Source organism: Cavia porcellus, unplaced genomic scaffold (assembly GCF_034190915.1).
Source record: "Cavia porcellus strain 051 isolate PalLab524CR breed Dunkin Hartley unplaced genomic scaffold, mCavPor4.1 scaffold_1, whole genome shotgun sequence".
Taxonomy (NCBI): Eukaryota; Metazoa; Chordata; class Mammalia; order Rodentia; family Caviidae; genus Cavia; species Cavia porcellus.
This window is the reverse complement of record NW_026947484.1, coordinates 76,178,653-76,193,376: the sequence shown is the minus strand read 5'-3', so window position 1 is coordinate 76,193,376 and position 14,724 is coordinate 76,178,653. Positions and strand designations below refer to the sequence as shown.

Below are 14,724 nucleotides of genomic sequence, written 5' to 3'. Positions count from 1 at the left end.
GTTCTTTCTGTATTCCAGCTATAAATCCTCTATTGGAGGAGCAGCCATCAAAATTTTTTCTCAATCCTGTGATTTACCTCTTCGCTTTATTAGTCATCTCCTTGGCTGAGCAGAAGGTTTTTAACCTGATGCGATCTCATTCATTGATTCTTAATGTTATTTCTTAGGAGTTGGGATCCTCTTTTCTTTTTTTTAAATTCCTTATGACTATGTCCTCAAAAATTTTCACCTATTTCATCTTTGAACAGATTAAATATTTCCATTTTGATATCCATGTCTTTGATTCATTTTTATTTTAGTTTAGCACATGAAAAATATGGATCTAGTTTCAGTCTTCTATGCGTAATATCCAGTTTCCCCAGCATTTATTAAAGAGGTTGTCTTTTCTCCAGCATAATACATTCTATTTATAAAGCTACTTTTAAAATGGAGTTTTCTTTTTTTCCCTCTTTTGTCTATCACCTACGTTACCTTCCCTATTCTCCTCTAATGACAAATCATGTTAACAAACTGTTTACTTTCTCATAATTCTGTGTATTTATTTATATAAGTACCATTTCTACATATGTATTGAACTTATTTATGTGTAAATAAGTGCTCCAAAGCTGAATTATCTACTGCTGTCATCATTCATAGCTTTTGTGATTGACAGTGTCTCATCAATAAAATTACATAAAATAAAAGGAAACATCCTGGTGTAAAAAAGACATGGATTATTATTCTATTAATAATTTCTAGCAGTGCTGCTTAGGCCTGTGAATTGCTAAAGTGTACCATAAACACAAAGCAACACTAAAATTAAGGTGAAATTATTTGGCATTGTGGTGGACACCTGTAATTTTAGTGCTCTAAGAGGCTGAGGCACAAGGGTCACAAGTATGAGCCCAGCCTGTGCAACTTAGTGATTTAAGGCACTTTGTCTCAAAATAAGAAAAATAATAAAGGGCTTGGGGTGTATCTCCATGTGAAGATCCTATGTTCAATCCTCAGGATCAGAAAAACATGCAACATATATACCCATATATTTCTTTTCTACCAGTTACTCAGCAGTGAGTTTTTAATCCTTGTATTGTACGCTGCTGCCCCAAACTCACTATGATTTATTGTTAAATGTACAAAATTAAATATGAAAGTACACATGTAAATTTATGGATACAATACATAATTCAAAACATGAGCTTCATTATAAAATACAGTATATAATGAAATATACATATGCATAGAAATATACAAATTTGTAAGTAACCTGGAACTTATAAAATTAATATTAAAATCAGTTGAATACACTTAATTCAAGTTGTCATGCCTTGAATCTAGATGTACCCCAAAGCTTCAAGCATTCATAAGTGGGGCTTTTTGGAGGTGGCTGGGTCGGGAGTGTGTGATGAAAGAAATCTAGGCAACATATAAGTTCCCTGTTTTTCCCTGTTTTTTCAGCTCCACTCCACGAAGTCTTCAGTATGCTGGTTGCTTCCAGGTCCCCTGCTCTACATCCTGCAGGATGTGGCTCTTAGTGTAAGTAATCAAGATGTGCTCCAGCTCTCACTCCTGCATACTGGGCAGCAGGACAAAAAAAGAAATGAAGACAGATGCTAGGTTCCACGAAGCTACCTCATGACACTTCTGTGTATAGCCCATGAGTCAGAACTTCTTTACATGGCCATATCCCGTTCAGACTAGTAATGGTCTTCTCTGGAGGCCACGCACCTGCCTTGAAAAGCAGGTACTGCTCTAATTAAAGATGGGCAATAGAGTCCCTACTTTAGGAACTGAATTATCATAAACATAATTCAGAAAGACTGGAAAAATAATGTGAAGTTACTTTGTAGGAAAAATAAGTATGTCAAAAGATGTTGATTTGAAATAAGTGAAGAGAAGGAAGTGGCTGGGCGGCTTGAACCTGCACTAAAAATATATTTGCAGCAGTCTACACTGAGACTCAAAGGCAAAAAGGAAATGCTAAAGAAGCAGAAAGGAAGTAAATTAATCCAAGAAAAGAATTCATGAATGTTTCTGCTTAAGTGAAACTTTGGTATCTGTTATGGTCTGAACGGGTTCCTAAAATTTGTACGTTGGAACTTAATCACCAGTGTGATCATATTAAGCAGGGAGACTTTTAGAAGATTAAGTTATGAGACTAATGATTTTATAAGAGTTGAAAGGGAACTGTTGGGACCATTGGCCCTTCTATCTGTCCCTTCTGCCAGGTGAGGACACAACATGTGTCTACTTTGGATGGCACAGCCTTTGAGGCACCATCTTGGAAATACATATCAAATCTTCATCAGACATGGAACTCATCAAAGCCTTGATCTTGGATTCAATAGTCTCCAGACCTGTTAGAAATAAATTTCTATTATTAATAAATTGTAGACTCAGACATTCTGTTGTAGCAGCGCAAATGGACTAAAGACACAAAAAGACAGTGATAAATTGAAAGGCAGGACTCAAAAGACACTTGTTTTGAAATCAGGAGAAACTGATTTTACCTATGATGTAGAATTTCAATTAAGTGCAATTAAATAGTCTTTAAGGGTATCTGGAAGAATTGTACTAGGAAGAAAATGGAGATACTTCATTTGCTTTTATGTCTTTTATTTACTTTAAGAAATCATGGGCAGGTGCCTGTGGCTTTTGGAGCTCAATTCCTTAAAACTATAAAAACCAGAAAGTCAGAGTTAAAGCCACAAATGTCAATTTTAAGTTTCTATTGACAAGAGAAGAGAGTACTATTTATACCATCTCCTAAACTCTTACAACATAACTCGTTACACAACAGGTTTTGTTTTGCTCAATCCATTCTCTTTGCTTGAAGTTATTTTACAGACAGTGCCCCATTCAGTAGGTCAGCCTGCGGGTTTTGAATAGTGTTTTCTCTTTTTAAAAATTTTATAAGAAACTGACTTACAAGCGAGTGGCCATAAGCCAAGACATTAGCAGCATGGTTTTACTGCCAAAAGATAATTGACTCAAGCAATATTATTGACAGACACTGAAATGAGTCATGCCCCCTGAAAATGCCAAATGTACATATTTCATCTGTCAGTAACCTTCTGTGTTCTGGAGAGGAAATATTATTTTATGTTTATAGTCGTTGAATATTGATATTCTACCTTCTACCAAAGCAGTCACAAGAATAAAAGCCATTAGTCCCTGGTTTTTAGATATGTTCTCAACAAGTTCACATGCACCCGATGAAAAATATGAAATAATGTAATATACATTAAGTTCTCAAAAAATACTTTAAAAATTTATTTATTTGCCCAGCTAGATAAGAGGAACTAGATTGATTTTGAAACCTTCAGTTTCCTTTTTTTTTTTTTTAAAACCACTAGCTACTGCTGGCTACTAGTGTTCTTGCCTTTGTAGGAAGTTGCAAAAATTAGAGATGGAGGAGGAGCAGAGAAAGACAAATAGATGGTGAGAAGAGGAGAGTGGGAGAGAGAGTAAAAGAAACAAGTTGGGATTATTTTTGGCTTTCATCTGATTTAGATACTTACTGATTTAGATGATGCTTACTCTTTCTTTTACCAACAGAAACAGTCAAGAGTAAAAAATGCAGCAGTGGGGAAAACTGGGGAATTAAGCCCAATGGTATATGTTGGGGCTGTTTTACCAAACCTGAGCTGTTGGAATCATCAGCTTGAGAGCTTATCTGCTCTACCCTTCTCTTTCCTAGTGGGACTCCTACTACAATGCAAAGAACGTCCTCTGAGTATTATTAGTACCACGGTACTTGTGGTGTGTAATACTTTGAGGGCAAAAGGTTGTTGCAAAGGTGATGAAATCTAAACTGACTTTGGAAACAGTATGGAAGTTCCAGTTTATAAAGTTTATAAAGTTTTATTAGTTTAAGTTAAGAAAACATTGCATCAAGAATTGGCAGCTGTGGTCTGCTCCTCTGCTCCCTGCAAACCCTAAAAGCTAAGAATAGTTTTAATATTCTTAGCAAGTTAAAAAGTAAAGGGAGACTATTGTTTTATGATGTGAAAGACATATTTTAAATTCAATTTTAAATATTATAGAATGTCCTCAAATTTTCAATTAGCAATAATGGTGTCTTGAATAAGCCTCACTGGCTAGGATACTGCCACTATGCAAAGCTGTCCTCGAATTTTCTTTTCTTTTTGGCCTATGAAATCTAAAATCTTTACTATCTAATTTTACAAAATAACGTTTGCAGATTCCTTAGATTAGCATGGAATTTAATATGAGGCAAAGCAGGAACAAGCCACTGAGCCACCATTTACTATGTGATCTTGAGCAAGGCATTTTAAGTCTCAGTTTCCCTAGTTATAATGTATTTGAGTATAATAGTAAGTTCATTTGCATTGCTGAAACCCTCTCTCTTTGCTGGTGTTGTAGTCTAGATATGAAATGTTTCCCAAAGGCTCATAAAGGCTTGGAGGCTTGGTTCCTATGCAGCAATGTCCAGTGATGGGGATGTGGGGTGATAAGTGGATTATGAAGGCCCTGATTAAATCAGTAGGTTGCTCCACTGATGGGGTAGTAAGTGAATAGATTATGGGGAGGTGTGGTCCTTCAGGAGGTGGGGGCCTAGTGAGAGGAAGACAGTTACTGGGCACATACTCTGGAAGGGCATAGCTTCTTTCATGTTCCTTCTTCTGTCTTTGTTTCTTGGCTGCCACAAGGTAAACAGCTTTGCTCTGCCATGCCCTTCTGCCACGATGCTTGCATTGGTTAGCTTCTTTGTTTCTGGGACAAATACTCAAAACCCATAAGTTAAAGGAGGAAATAGCTTATTTGGATCATGGTTTCAGACTATGATCAGACGTTCCAAAGCAGGAACATTAAGGCAAAAGGGTACGGCAGAGCAAAACTGCCCACTTTAAGGTGGCAGGCAAGCAGAGTGGGGGAAAAAGCACCAGAGAAGAAGTAATAGTATAGACTTCCCAAGTATTATAATTTATATTAGAATGTCCTCCAAAAGTCTCATGAGTTCAGATGTAGAGCTTTTGGAAGATGATTGGATTATGGAATGCATCAGTGGGTTGATTCATTGATGAGTTCAGAGCTAAATGTGCTATTAGGAGACGGGATCTGAGGGGAAGAGAAGTATTACTAGGCCTGTGCCTTTGGAGAATATATCTCTCTTCCTGATTCCTCCATTCTTCTTGATTGCTATAAAATGAGTAACCATTTCCTTCCACCATGATGTTTCTGCCTTGGAGTCAGCCAACCATGAACTGAATTCCCTTAACTGTGAGCCAAATTAAACTCATCTTTCAAGTTGTATTTGTTATTGTGCCCAGCAGGAAGGAAAGTTGACTAATACACCCAGATAACCCTCTATGACCTATTCAGGAGCATGTCTTTCTACTTTCTTAGGAGGTTCCCAGTCAATTACTTTGATAAGTTTAACGGTTACAATGTTTTTACTTCTTGTAGAACTAAAAGCAATGGAGCCAGGGAATTATGGACTGAAACCTCCAGAACTGTGAGCCAAAAAAAACCTTTCCTTCTTTTGTCATTCTTTCATAGTTTGTCACAGGGACAGAAAATTGACTAACACAACTGTGTTCCATAGGGATGATAGTTACACCAAAGAATAGTTTCAAGATATATTTCCACATCAGTAGAACAAATGGAATATACAGTATATTTTATGTGAAATTGCATAGAAGGAAGGAAGTAACCATTCACTAGCATCAGGATAGTTACTAAAAATATGATCTTTGCATCAGACAGATTTTATGATCTAACTTGGCAAGTAATGCAGCTTTGCTGTGCCTTATGGTAAAGGTGGGATAACAACATTTCTTAAGGTTGTTCTAAGATTAAATATGTCTAAAACACATGAGACAAGTTCAACTTTGTTAGAGACAAGGGAAATACAAATGAAGACCACACTGAAGTATTATTTTGAACTAAGTGAACTAGTACAAAATTAATGTTCATTAATACATTTAAATCAGTGAAATTTCATAAATTGTTCGTGAAATGTGTGAGTTTATACAAACGCTTGAAAAGATAATTGTGCCTGGTCTTGTACAATATTACATTCGGATAACCTAAGGAACTGTTGGGAGCTGCTGAAGCTGGAAGCTGGCCACATGTGCAAGACCATCCCAAGAGCAAAAAACATGGCAGGTGAGCAGTGTAAAAAAGTAGTTTTGGCCCAGAGAACATCTAGCCCTGAGACCACCCAAACAGTGAGTTGCCAGAACAGGATGTCATGTGACATTACATTGCTAAATTATATAAATACATGCCCCTGCAGTGAGGGGGCACTTCCTTTCCTTGATCTGGAGAGTAAGGGCTCCATCTGACCCCGGCTTTGTCTCTTGTTCATTTTCTCATCCTCTTATAGTCCTTCATCCAAGGAACCTCAAGGGCTGTGTCACAGCCAGGAACAGTAATTCTAGTGCTCCACAGACCTGAAAGAGAAACTAGATGCCAGGAAAAATTTTCATAGCTACTTTGCTCATAACAGCAAAAACTGAAAACAATTGACAGGAAGTGAATAAATAAAGTACACATAGATGCGCAATAGAATATAGTTAAATAGTGGGATTAAAAGTATATTAAATTCCTGACTATATATGGTACTCTTGCTGTGAAATCGCTAAATGAACAAAATTAAACATGTTGCCTAAGTGCATATATATGTGATTTCTTTTGAAAAAGGGAATTAGTGGCAATTCAGAACCTGTTTATAATTGTGATTACCATCCCAGGAAAGAGGCTATCAGTTAGAATAGAAAAGGGCCACATAAGAAGGTGCAACTTGAAAAAAAGAAAAAACAGGTGCAACTTAAATGTTCTTGGATTTGGCATAGGATCAAAGAAATTCACTATAAATATATACAAAAGAAGTCTTTCCGAGGATTTGTGATGACAGTATCATGAGCCAACAAATATGATGAACTCAAGTGAACTGAGGTTCAAATAAATCATGAGAAATAAAAATAAAAGTGATGCAGGATCATTTTAAAAATAATTATATATAATAAAAATCACTTAAAGACAATGAGCTCTACAGTTTACCCATATGCAGAAAATAAAATACAATTAAAATTTTGGTTTCAGAATCTTGCATTATGAATTTTAAAATTTTTCCATCAGTTTACAAAATGTCAAGTTTGTAAAATCGATGTATGCTTCATGGGAGCTGTTAAGGTCAGGCCATCCAACCCCAAACCGGGCTGACCTCAGCCTAGCAACAGCTAGCAGCTACAGAGACTGCTAAAGAGCTCCGCGAGCTCTGAGAGGCGATAGCGAATGTTTCCGCGAGCAGCTACGTCCAGGGCCTTCAGGACACCCAGCTCCGACCCTAAAGAACGCCCCCGGGAGCTTCCGCTGATCCGCTGGGGGCGTGGCCAAGGGGGCGGGTCTGTCCCCAGCAGGGAGCCCAGGTAAGGGATCCGGATCGCAGGAGGGAGCGCCTCGCGTCGCGGTGTGATGACGTCAAGACACAGGCCAGGCGAGGCGCGTTTGGCGTGCGCGGCAGCGTCTGGGCGTTTTGGTCACGGGTCTTGCGCTGAGTGGGAGGCGTGCTTCAGAGCGGAATGTTACCTGCAGCTGTAGCTGGAGATAAAGAAGAGGAACTAGCCGAGGAGGATTGTCCTGAATTGGTTCCCATTGAGACGAAGCACAGAGAGGAAGAGGAAAAGCTTGGCCCCGGCGCTAAGATCCCAGTCACAATTATCACCGGGTATTTAGGTAACTAATCATCCCGGTCAAAAATGCCGCGAGCTGAGATTTTGGGGGCTGCTGGTGTCTCTGGCCTTAGGTACTGGGGCCCTGTGGCCGAGAGCAAACGTGTTTAAAATAGGAACTGGGTCACTCGCTCCTCCTGTGGATTGCCTTTCCATTGAGTAGTGGAAGTTAGCTTCGTGTTTTGAAACAAAGCTTTGAAGCCTGCACCCACTCTTTAATTATCCGTGAGACCTCTGACAAATCAAAGTTCAGATTCCTTAACATGAATTACAAGGACCTGTATGATCTGGCTCTTGCAACCAGCGCAGACTGCCAAAAGACGGCTCAGCACATTAAACTTAACTTACTTCTTAAAGGACGCCAAGTATATTAGCTCCCTTGGGATACTTTTCTTCTTACTGTTACTTATTTGGCTAGATGCCCCTCTTCGATTCTTCATATCATCTAGTAGTCTGCTGAATGGACCATCACATAATTGCCGCATACGTCTAAATTCACCACTATCTCCTCCTGTAATATTTTTAAGTGTCATGGAGGCAGCCATTGTCTTTGGCGTGCTCACTTTCGTCCGAGGCCCAGCATACGTGTGGTCGTCTGATCCATAGTAGATACTTTTGAATGAATGACCTATGTTTTAAAGTCTTTCTTCTTCAAAACATAATTCTCTTAAGCTCTAGTAATTCAATTAGAAGATTTCTTACATTTACATCTGTCTTTAATTTTTACTGATTGAGAAGCTCTGTTTTACACTTGTTTAAGGTTTTCCTCAATGCTCTGGCTTCTTAAAGTCTGTTCTGTCTTTACTTCACCCTTCTGTAATATTGGACTTCATAAATCACTCTAAACATAAGCTTTCATCTCTTCAAAAGCTTTTAAAATAATGTAGGCTAAATGTTGCAGCTATTAATACTCCAACGCTTACTAAATCTTTCCAAGATATACAATACCTACAAAACTTGCAGTGTGTTCAGGCAGACATGAAGAGGTGTAATCAAAATATATGATTAATGATGAATGTTTAAAAATTATTACAGCAAGACACATTGCCACAGCCCCCCTTAAAATGTTCTCCCTCTGTTTGAATACACTTACCCATTGTTCTTGCCACCTTCTGAAGCACTTGTAGAAGTCTTTTGTGTCTTTACCAAATGAGCTCAAAAACGAGGTGAATGGTACTGCAGAAAATCAGGCTTGTAAAAACAGTATGATGTGTCTGTCCTTAGCCACCATAGTCACTGGGTCTGGCAACCTGTGACTTCTAGCTTTTCCCCAAAATCAAATCAACTGTGAGGTAAACATTTTGAATAGATTCAGGACATCCAGAGGCAGCCACAACAGTGCAACTAAAGACATAAAAGACTTTTCAGAACTGCTTTAGAAAGTGGGAAGAATGATGGAAGAAGTATGTTCAAAGAGGAGGATTTGAACAGAATTAATGGCCATGAGCCTTTGACATACATTTTTCATTTAAATGGGATATTTTTAAGTCACAGTGCATAAGTTATGTATAGTTAAAGACTTTAGTCACACTTTTATAATAAAGTCACTAAGAAAATAATATTCTTTATTCATATAACTGAACAATGCTGCTGTGAAGTGAAGGTTTTCTTCCTTTAAAAAGCTTAGTTTGATTCACAAAATGTTTATTGTTTGACAAGAATATACAGTACTACGCTTAACATGCCACCTACTGGACTGAGTCAGTATAGCTTTATGAATATGTATTTCTAAATTCTATTTGGTCTTAACACTTCCTAATTCTATTCTCCATTTTGTAAAAATCAGTTTCTATGGATTATTTTAAGCATGCTAAAAGTAGCCATGTAGTCTGAATTTCTATCTGGTTAATTTATGTGGAAATAAAAGGTCTCTATATGTAAACTTTAGGGATGTAAACCAAATATTCTTGGTTTAGAAACATTGTCATCATATAAAAGGATTTGCATATTTTACATTTTTAAAATTACACCCTTTATTTCTTAGAAGTCATTATTTCATTGATTCCTTAATTAATAGAAGTTTTAGATGCCCTTATGATATAAGAAGGAACACTAGTCAGATTGAAGAAAAACTGATTGAACTTGTAGGATTATTTGTAAATACTTAAATGAAGCATTTATAAAGGATGTTAGAGTAGTTTTGAAAGATTGCTTTAATCTTTTTTGGAATCCCTCGAACCATGAGTGTCCAACTGTTTGGCTTGCCTGGGTTGTACTAAGTGAAGAATTGTCTTGGGCCACATATAAAAACATATAGTTAATGTATATATTTACAAAATTTCCTTTTAAAATATGTTTTATTAGGTATAAAAATCATATATTATTACAGGGCCCCATTAGTAGCTGTCCCAGGCCACATATGTCTCACAGATTGAAGGTTAGACACACCTGTGTGTATACCATACTAGAGTATTACGTGAAAAATCCCACATAGAGGCTTAAAAACATTAGAATTTTAAAACTATCGTTTTTTATGACCTTTAAAATTAGTCTTTGAATTTTGTTGCTTTATATATATATTTTGTAGGTGCTGGGAAGACAACACTACTGAACTACATTTTAACAGAGCAACATAGTAAAAGAATAGCAGTTATTTTAAATGAATTTGGTGAAGGTAAGTAGAATTTAATAAGTGTCATATTGCAAGAACTTATAGGACAGTTTATTCCATTGGTGAATTGAAATTATTTAAAAATGAGAATGGAAGGTATCATAATGTTAACATGCTGCTGTAGATAGCTTTGAAAACATCAATTTCTTTCAAGTTTTATTTTGTATGGATTTGGCATACTGGAATAATGGTTTCTATAAAATTTTATTTTGTGTAACTTTGGATTTCATGCTAACATGCTAAGAGAATCAATTTGGATTTTTACATAAAATAAGTGACTTCTGAAGTAAAACTCTATAAACATTTGAAAGAAAGTGTTTTTAGCAACTAAAAAGTGTTTTTGTAATGACTACATATTGTGTGTTACAGCTCATGAAAAACATTTGAAATGCTTCAGATACAAGTTCACCTTGAATGTTATCTGTAAAGCAGTTAAAACTAAAGAATTTAGAAATAAGTTAAGGGCTTCAGGATATAGCTCAGCAGTGCAGCGCCTGCCTGGGAAGTGTGAGATCATAAGTTAAATCCCTGATGCTAAAGAAAAAAATTTAAATATCTAGTCTCCATCCTCAAGCACTCAGATTATTAGTAAAAATGTATGTGCTTGGGGCTGGGGATTTAGCTCAGTGGCATAAGCGCCTGCCTTGCAAGCAGGTGGTTGTGAGTTCGATCCTCAGTATCAATAAAAAGAAAAAGAAAAAGAGAAAGAGAAAAGAAAAAAAAATGTATGTGCTTAACTTCTCAATGTTTTGGCTTTAATATTGAAGTATAGTAAAATATCTGTGTATCAGTGTTAGACATAATATTTTGGTTGCTTTTATAGGAATTTTTCTTCATAAGTATGAAGTTCAAAAAAATTTCACTTTTTACCAAAAATACGGTTTCTGTTAGAAACATTTTTTAAAAGGTATTATGTTTTCAGTTGTAAATTTTTCAGTTGTAAATGAGTAAAAGAGCTAGGTTTGATGAGCAGAATGGAATACATGTTAGTAAAACTTGATTTCTGGACCTAGTGGACTAAAGAGAACAATTCTTTTAGACAAAATATAGGTAAGCTTTCTTCTCTTCTTTATTTTTTGTTTTCTTTTTGCAGTGGTAGGCCTCATACATGCTGGGTAAGAACTCTACCACTGAACTATACCTCCAGCGCCTTTGAAATCCTGAGATTTCTAGAAACAGTTTTTTTCGTAACTTCTTACTAACTTTATCTTGCTCACTGATTACATTTGCTCTATTTTATTTCTGTTTTTCTTGGTTGTTTGGAGTACTTTTCAGTTTTGTCCTTCACATTCCTTTGAAAGCTCTTTATATCACCTCGCTGAAATATGAATGGAAAATATATAAATGAAAAACTGCCCCTCCTACATTTGCATTTACTGTTTGTTTTACTGAACTTTAGAACTGTTCTCTGACTTTGGTATATTGTTTGCTTTCTTTTTCTTTTTCTTTTTTTGTTCTGGGGATTGAACCCAGAACAGATGCTAGGTAAGTGCTCTAGCCCGGAGCTGCAGCTCCAGCCCTGGTGTATTTCTTTAATGCAGGCTAACTAAAGCATTTAAAATCATTCTTGTTACAAACATCTTATATATGCTTCTTTCCAAGTAAGCATTAATAAGAAGCTTTTGTGTATTTGATTAAAAGTTTAATTTTTAAATGAGAGTATGATACGTTGGCTGAAACCTTCCAAATGAACCAAGATGTTTATTCATACTGGGAATACTGTGTAATCTGTCCAAAAAAGCCAATCAATTTAGAAGAATATTGAAAGGAAAAAAATAGATAAGACAATTTTATAAGAGTTCATAGGGCATATAAAAAGCAATATGTAAAACATTGTAGTCTATCTAGAAAATTGGCTATACGCAAGGGAAAATGTTTTCAATGTAGTTACTTTATTAAGAAATTGGAATTAGCAAGTCAGAGGCTTCAAGAAGTATGTATGTTCATTAATTTTGAGTTCGCCTTTTTAGAGATTTAAAACGTCTTAAAGGCAAAAATAACCTAAAGTATTATAATTTCAATTTTAAGACCAAATGGATAGAATGAAAGAATAAGAATTCTACAATGAAGTTACTTTTTTAAAACCTTCATGTTTGTTTTTGGTTGGCTTGAAAATGGTCTAAAACTCCTGTTATTTTTTTAGGAAGTGCAGTAGAGAAATCCTTAGCTGTGAGTCAAGGTGGGGAGCTCTATGAAGAGTGGCTGGAACTTGGAAATGGTTGCCTCTGCTGTTCAGTGAAGTAGGAATGTATTTATTCTGCTTGTTAGTTTACTAGAAATATGTATTCAAGCTTTGATTTTTCTGTGTAAATTGCTTGAATTTAGACAGTTTTTAAATGTATTTTTAGTTAAGAAATAAATTTTGAATTACTTTCTTAAAGTATTTCTAACTGTTTTTTCCTGTTCAACACATTTGTCCTCTTATTGAGCTTGAAGAATATTTTTCTATGTCAGGGTTTCTTTAATAAGAGGACATGCTGTGCATGGTGGCATATGCCTATCATCCCAGCACTGGGAAGGCTAAAGCAGGAGGACGAGTTTAGGCCAGCCTGGGTGGCATGATGAGTTCAAGGTCAGCCTGAACAGCATAGCGAGACCCTGTCTGTCTGTCTGTCTCTCACAAATACACAACACATATACCCCATACCTGATAGATAGTGGCAGCTAAAATATTTGTTGGATAAACTATGAAAATTACTACATGTACTATTGATTTTGTGTATTCTAGTGCGTTAAATTTTTTCTGCATCATGTACTACCTTACATGTTTGAATCAAGTGTATTAAGTAGGATGAAGTAATAACTGAATTTTTTTGTTGTTTTTTTGAGATAGGGTCTCGCTTTGTAACCCAGGTTGGCTTTGAATTCGTGGTAATCTTCCTCCCTCAGCCTCCTGAGTGCTGAGATTACCAGAGCATACCATCACTCCTGGCTTAATGTTGGTTTTCTCAACCAAAACGTGGTACAGTGTATTCCTTAATTTCTGATATTGTAAGAAAAATAGATATTACTCAGAGTAGAATTGTTCACTGATTCAGGATAGAACTAAATAGTATTTAATGATACTGCTCGTAACTACTATAAGTAATAAATTTTATTATTTTGGATGACTTTTTTCTCAGAAAATTAAAAATAAGAAATACTCAATTTTAACAAGTCAAAGTATTAACTCATTATATACATAATTTCTTTTAACTTATCTGTATATGTATCTATTTCATTTTCCTTACTGGTTAATATCGGACAGACATTTTGTTAGATGTTTAGGAAAGAGTTACATTTTCACATGCTGAAAGATATTTTTATGTTATTGAATATGTTGTGAAGTGTTTATAATAATCATTTAAAAATATTTGAGTAATCAACTGGCATGTTTTGATCTTCTCTAGGGACAGTGGCCTTAGGGCTATTGAGAATTTGATGCAGAAGAAGGGGAAATTTGATTACATACTGTTAGAGACCACTGGATTAGCAGATCCTGGTAAGAAGTGACATTATTAATAGCCACAAGATAAATCTTTGACATTTTGAATGTATGTATCAGAGACATTTAAAATAAATACTAAAGCTTTACTTTAGATTTAAACTTTTTGGTTCACAACAGGAAAATTCTAGCTTGTATCAGATGAACACTCAGAGTGCTTCTTGGCACTTTTAAGCTGGTAATAGGATTTGAAGTTTTATTTCTTGATTTCCAGCCCTTTTTATCCTGTGTTTTTTTTTTTTTTTTTTGTCTTTTTTATTTTTACCGGTACCGGGGATCGAACTCACGACTGCCTGCTTGCAAGGTAGGCGCTTATGCCGCTGAGCTAAATCCCCAGCCCTCTATCCTGTATTTTGAGATGAGGTCTCACTAAGTTGTCCAGGTGAAGCTTGAACTTGTGATTCTCTTGCCTCCGTCTCAAAGTGCTGGGACTGCAGGTGTGTACTACCTAGATGTGCTACCACATCTGGCTGTAAATAGTAAATAATAGTTTCAGAAATAGAATTCATGTCTGTTTCTGCCATTTTATAGAGAAAAACTTGATACTTTTGAGAGGAAAAAGATCTCAGAAAGCTTTTGTACATTTGTAAGTATTAAAAATAGGTTAATATTTCTTCTAATGTTTTATAGAATAATGATTTTATTGTTTGGATAAAGGTGGATAAATTATAAAAGAATTAAATAGTACCAAAAATAGAAAAGTAAAAGAGAAGTTCAAAAATCCTGTATTACTACCATGAAGTACCAGTTAATACATTTTCACTCCAGACATCTCTATGATAGTGCTCCATGATGTATGTTGAATGGCAGCATTCATCTCAGCTGGGAGCTTGTTAGAAATGCATGCTATTAGCTGGACTTGGTAGAACAGATTTGTGTTCTTAAGACTGTGAGAGGCTGAGTTAGGGGATCACATGGTTGGGCCTAGTGACTCAAAATAACAGCAAAAA

At 35.9% G+C, this 14,724-nt stretch overlaps 1 protein-coding gene across 3 annotated transcripts in view; it reads left to right on the top strand.

Moving 5' to 3' along the window:
* The first annotated feature begins 1,437 nt into the window (after positions 1 to 1,437).
* Zng1a (Zn regulated GTPase metalloprotein activator 1A) overlaps positions 1,438 to 14,724 on the top strand; it is an 88,744-nt gene continuing 75,457 nt past the window's right edge. The window contains exons 1-4 of one of the 3 annotated variants that reach the window (XM_063250288.1): positions 1,438 to 1,515; positions 10,207 to 10,293; positions 12,434 to 12,530; positions 13,680 to 13,771. In XM_063250288.1, the coding sequence (XP_063106358.1) occupies positions 13,711 to 13,771 (61 nt within the window). In that variant the 5' untranslated portion in view covers positions 1,438 to 1,515; positions 10,207 to 10,293; positions 12,434 to 12,530; positions 13,680 to 13,710. Of the gene's footprint in view, positions 1,516 to 7,407; positions 7,684 to 10,206; positions 10,294 to 12,433; positions 12,531 to 13,679; positions 13,772 to 14,724 lie in introns of those variants that run through there. The other 2 variants (XR_010048011.1, XM_003472271.5) reach the window with 2 other exon arrangements.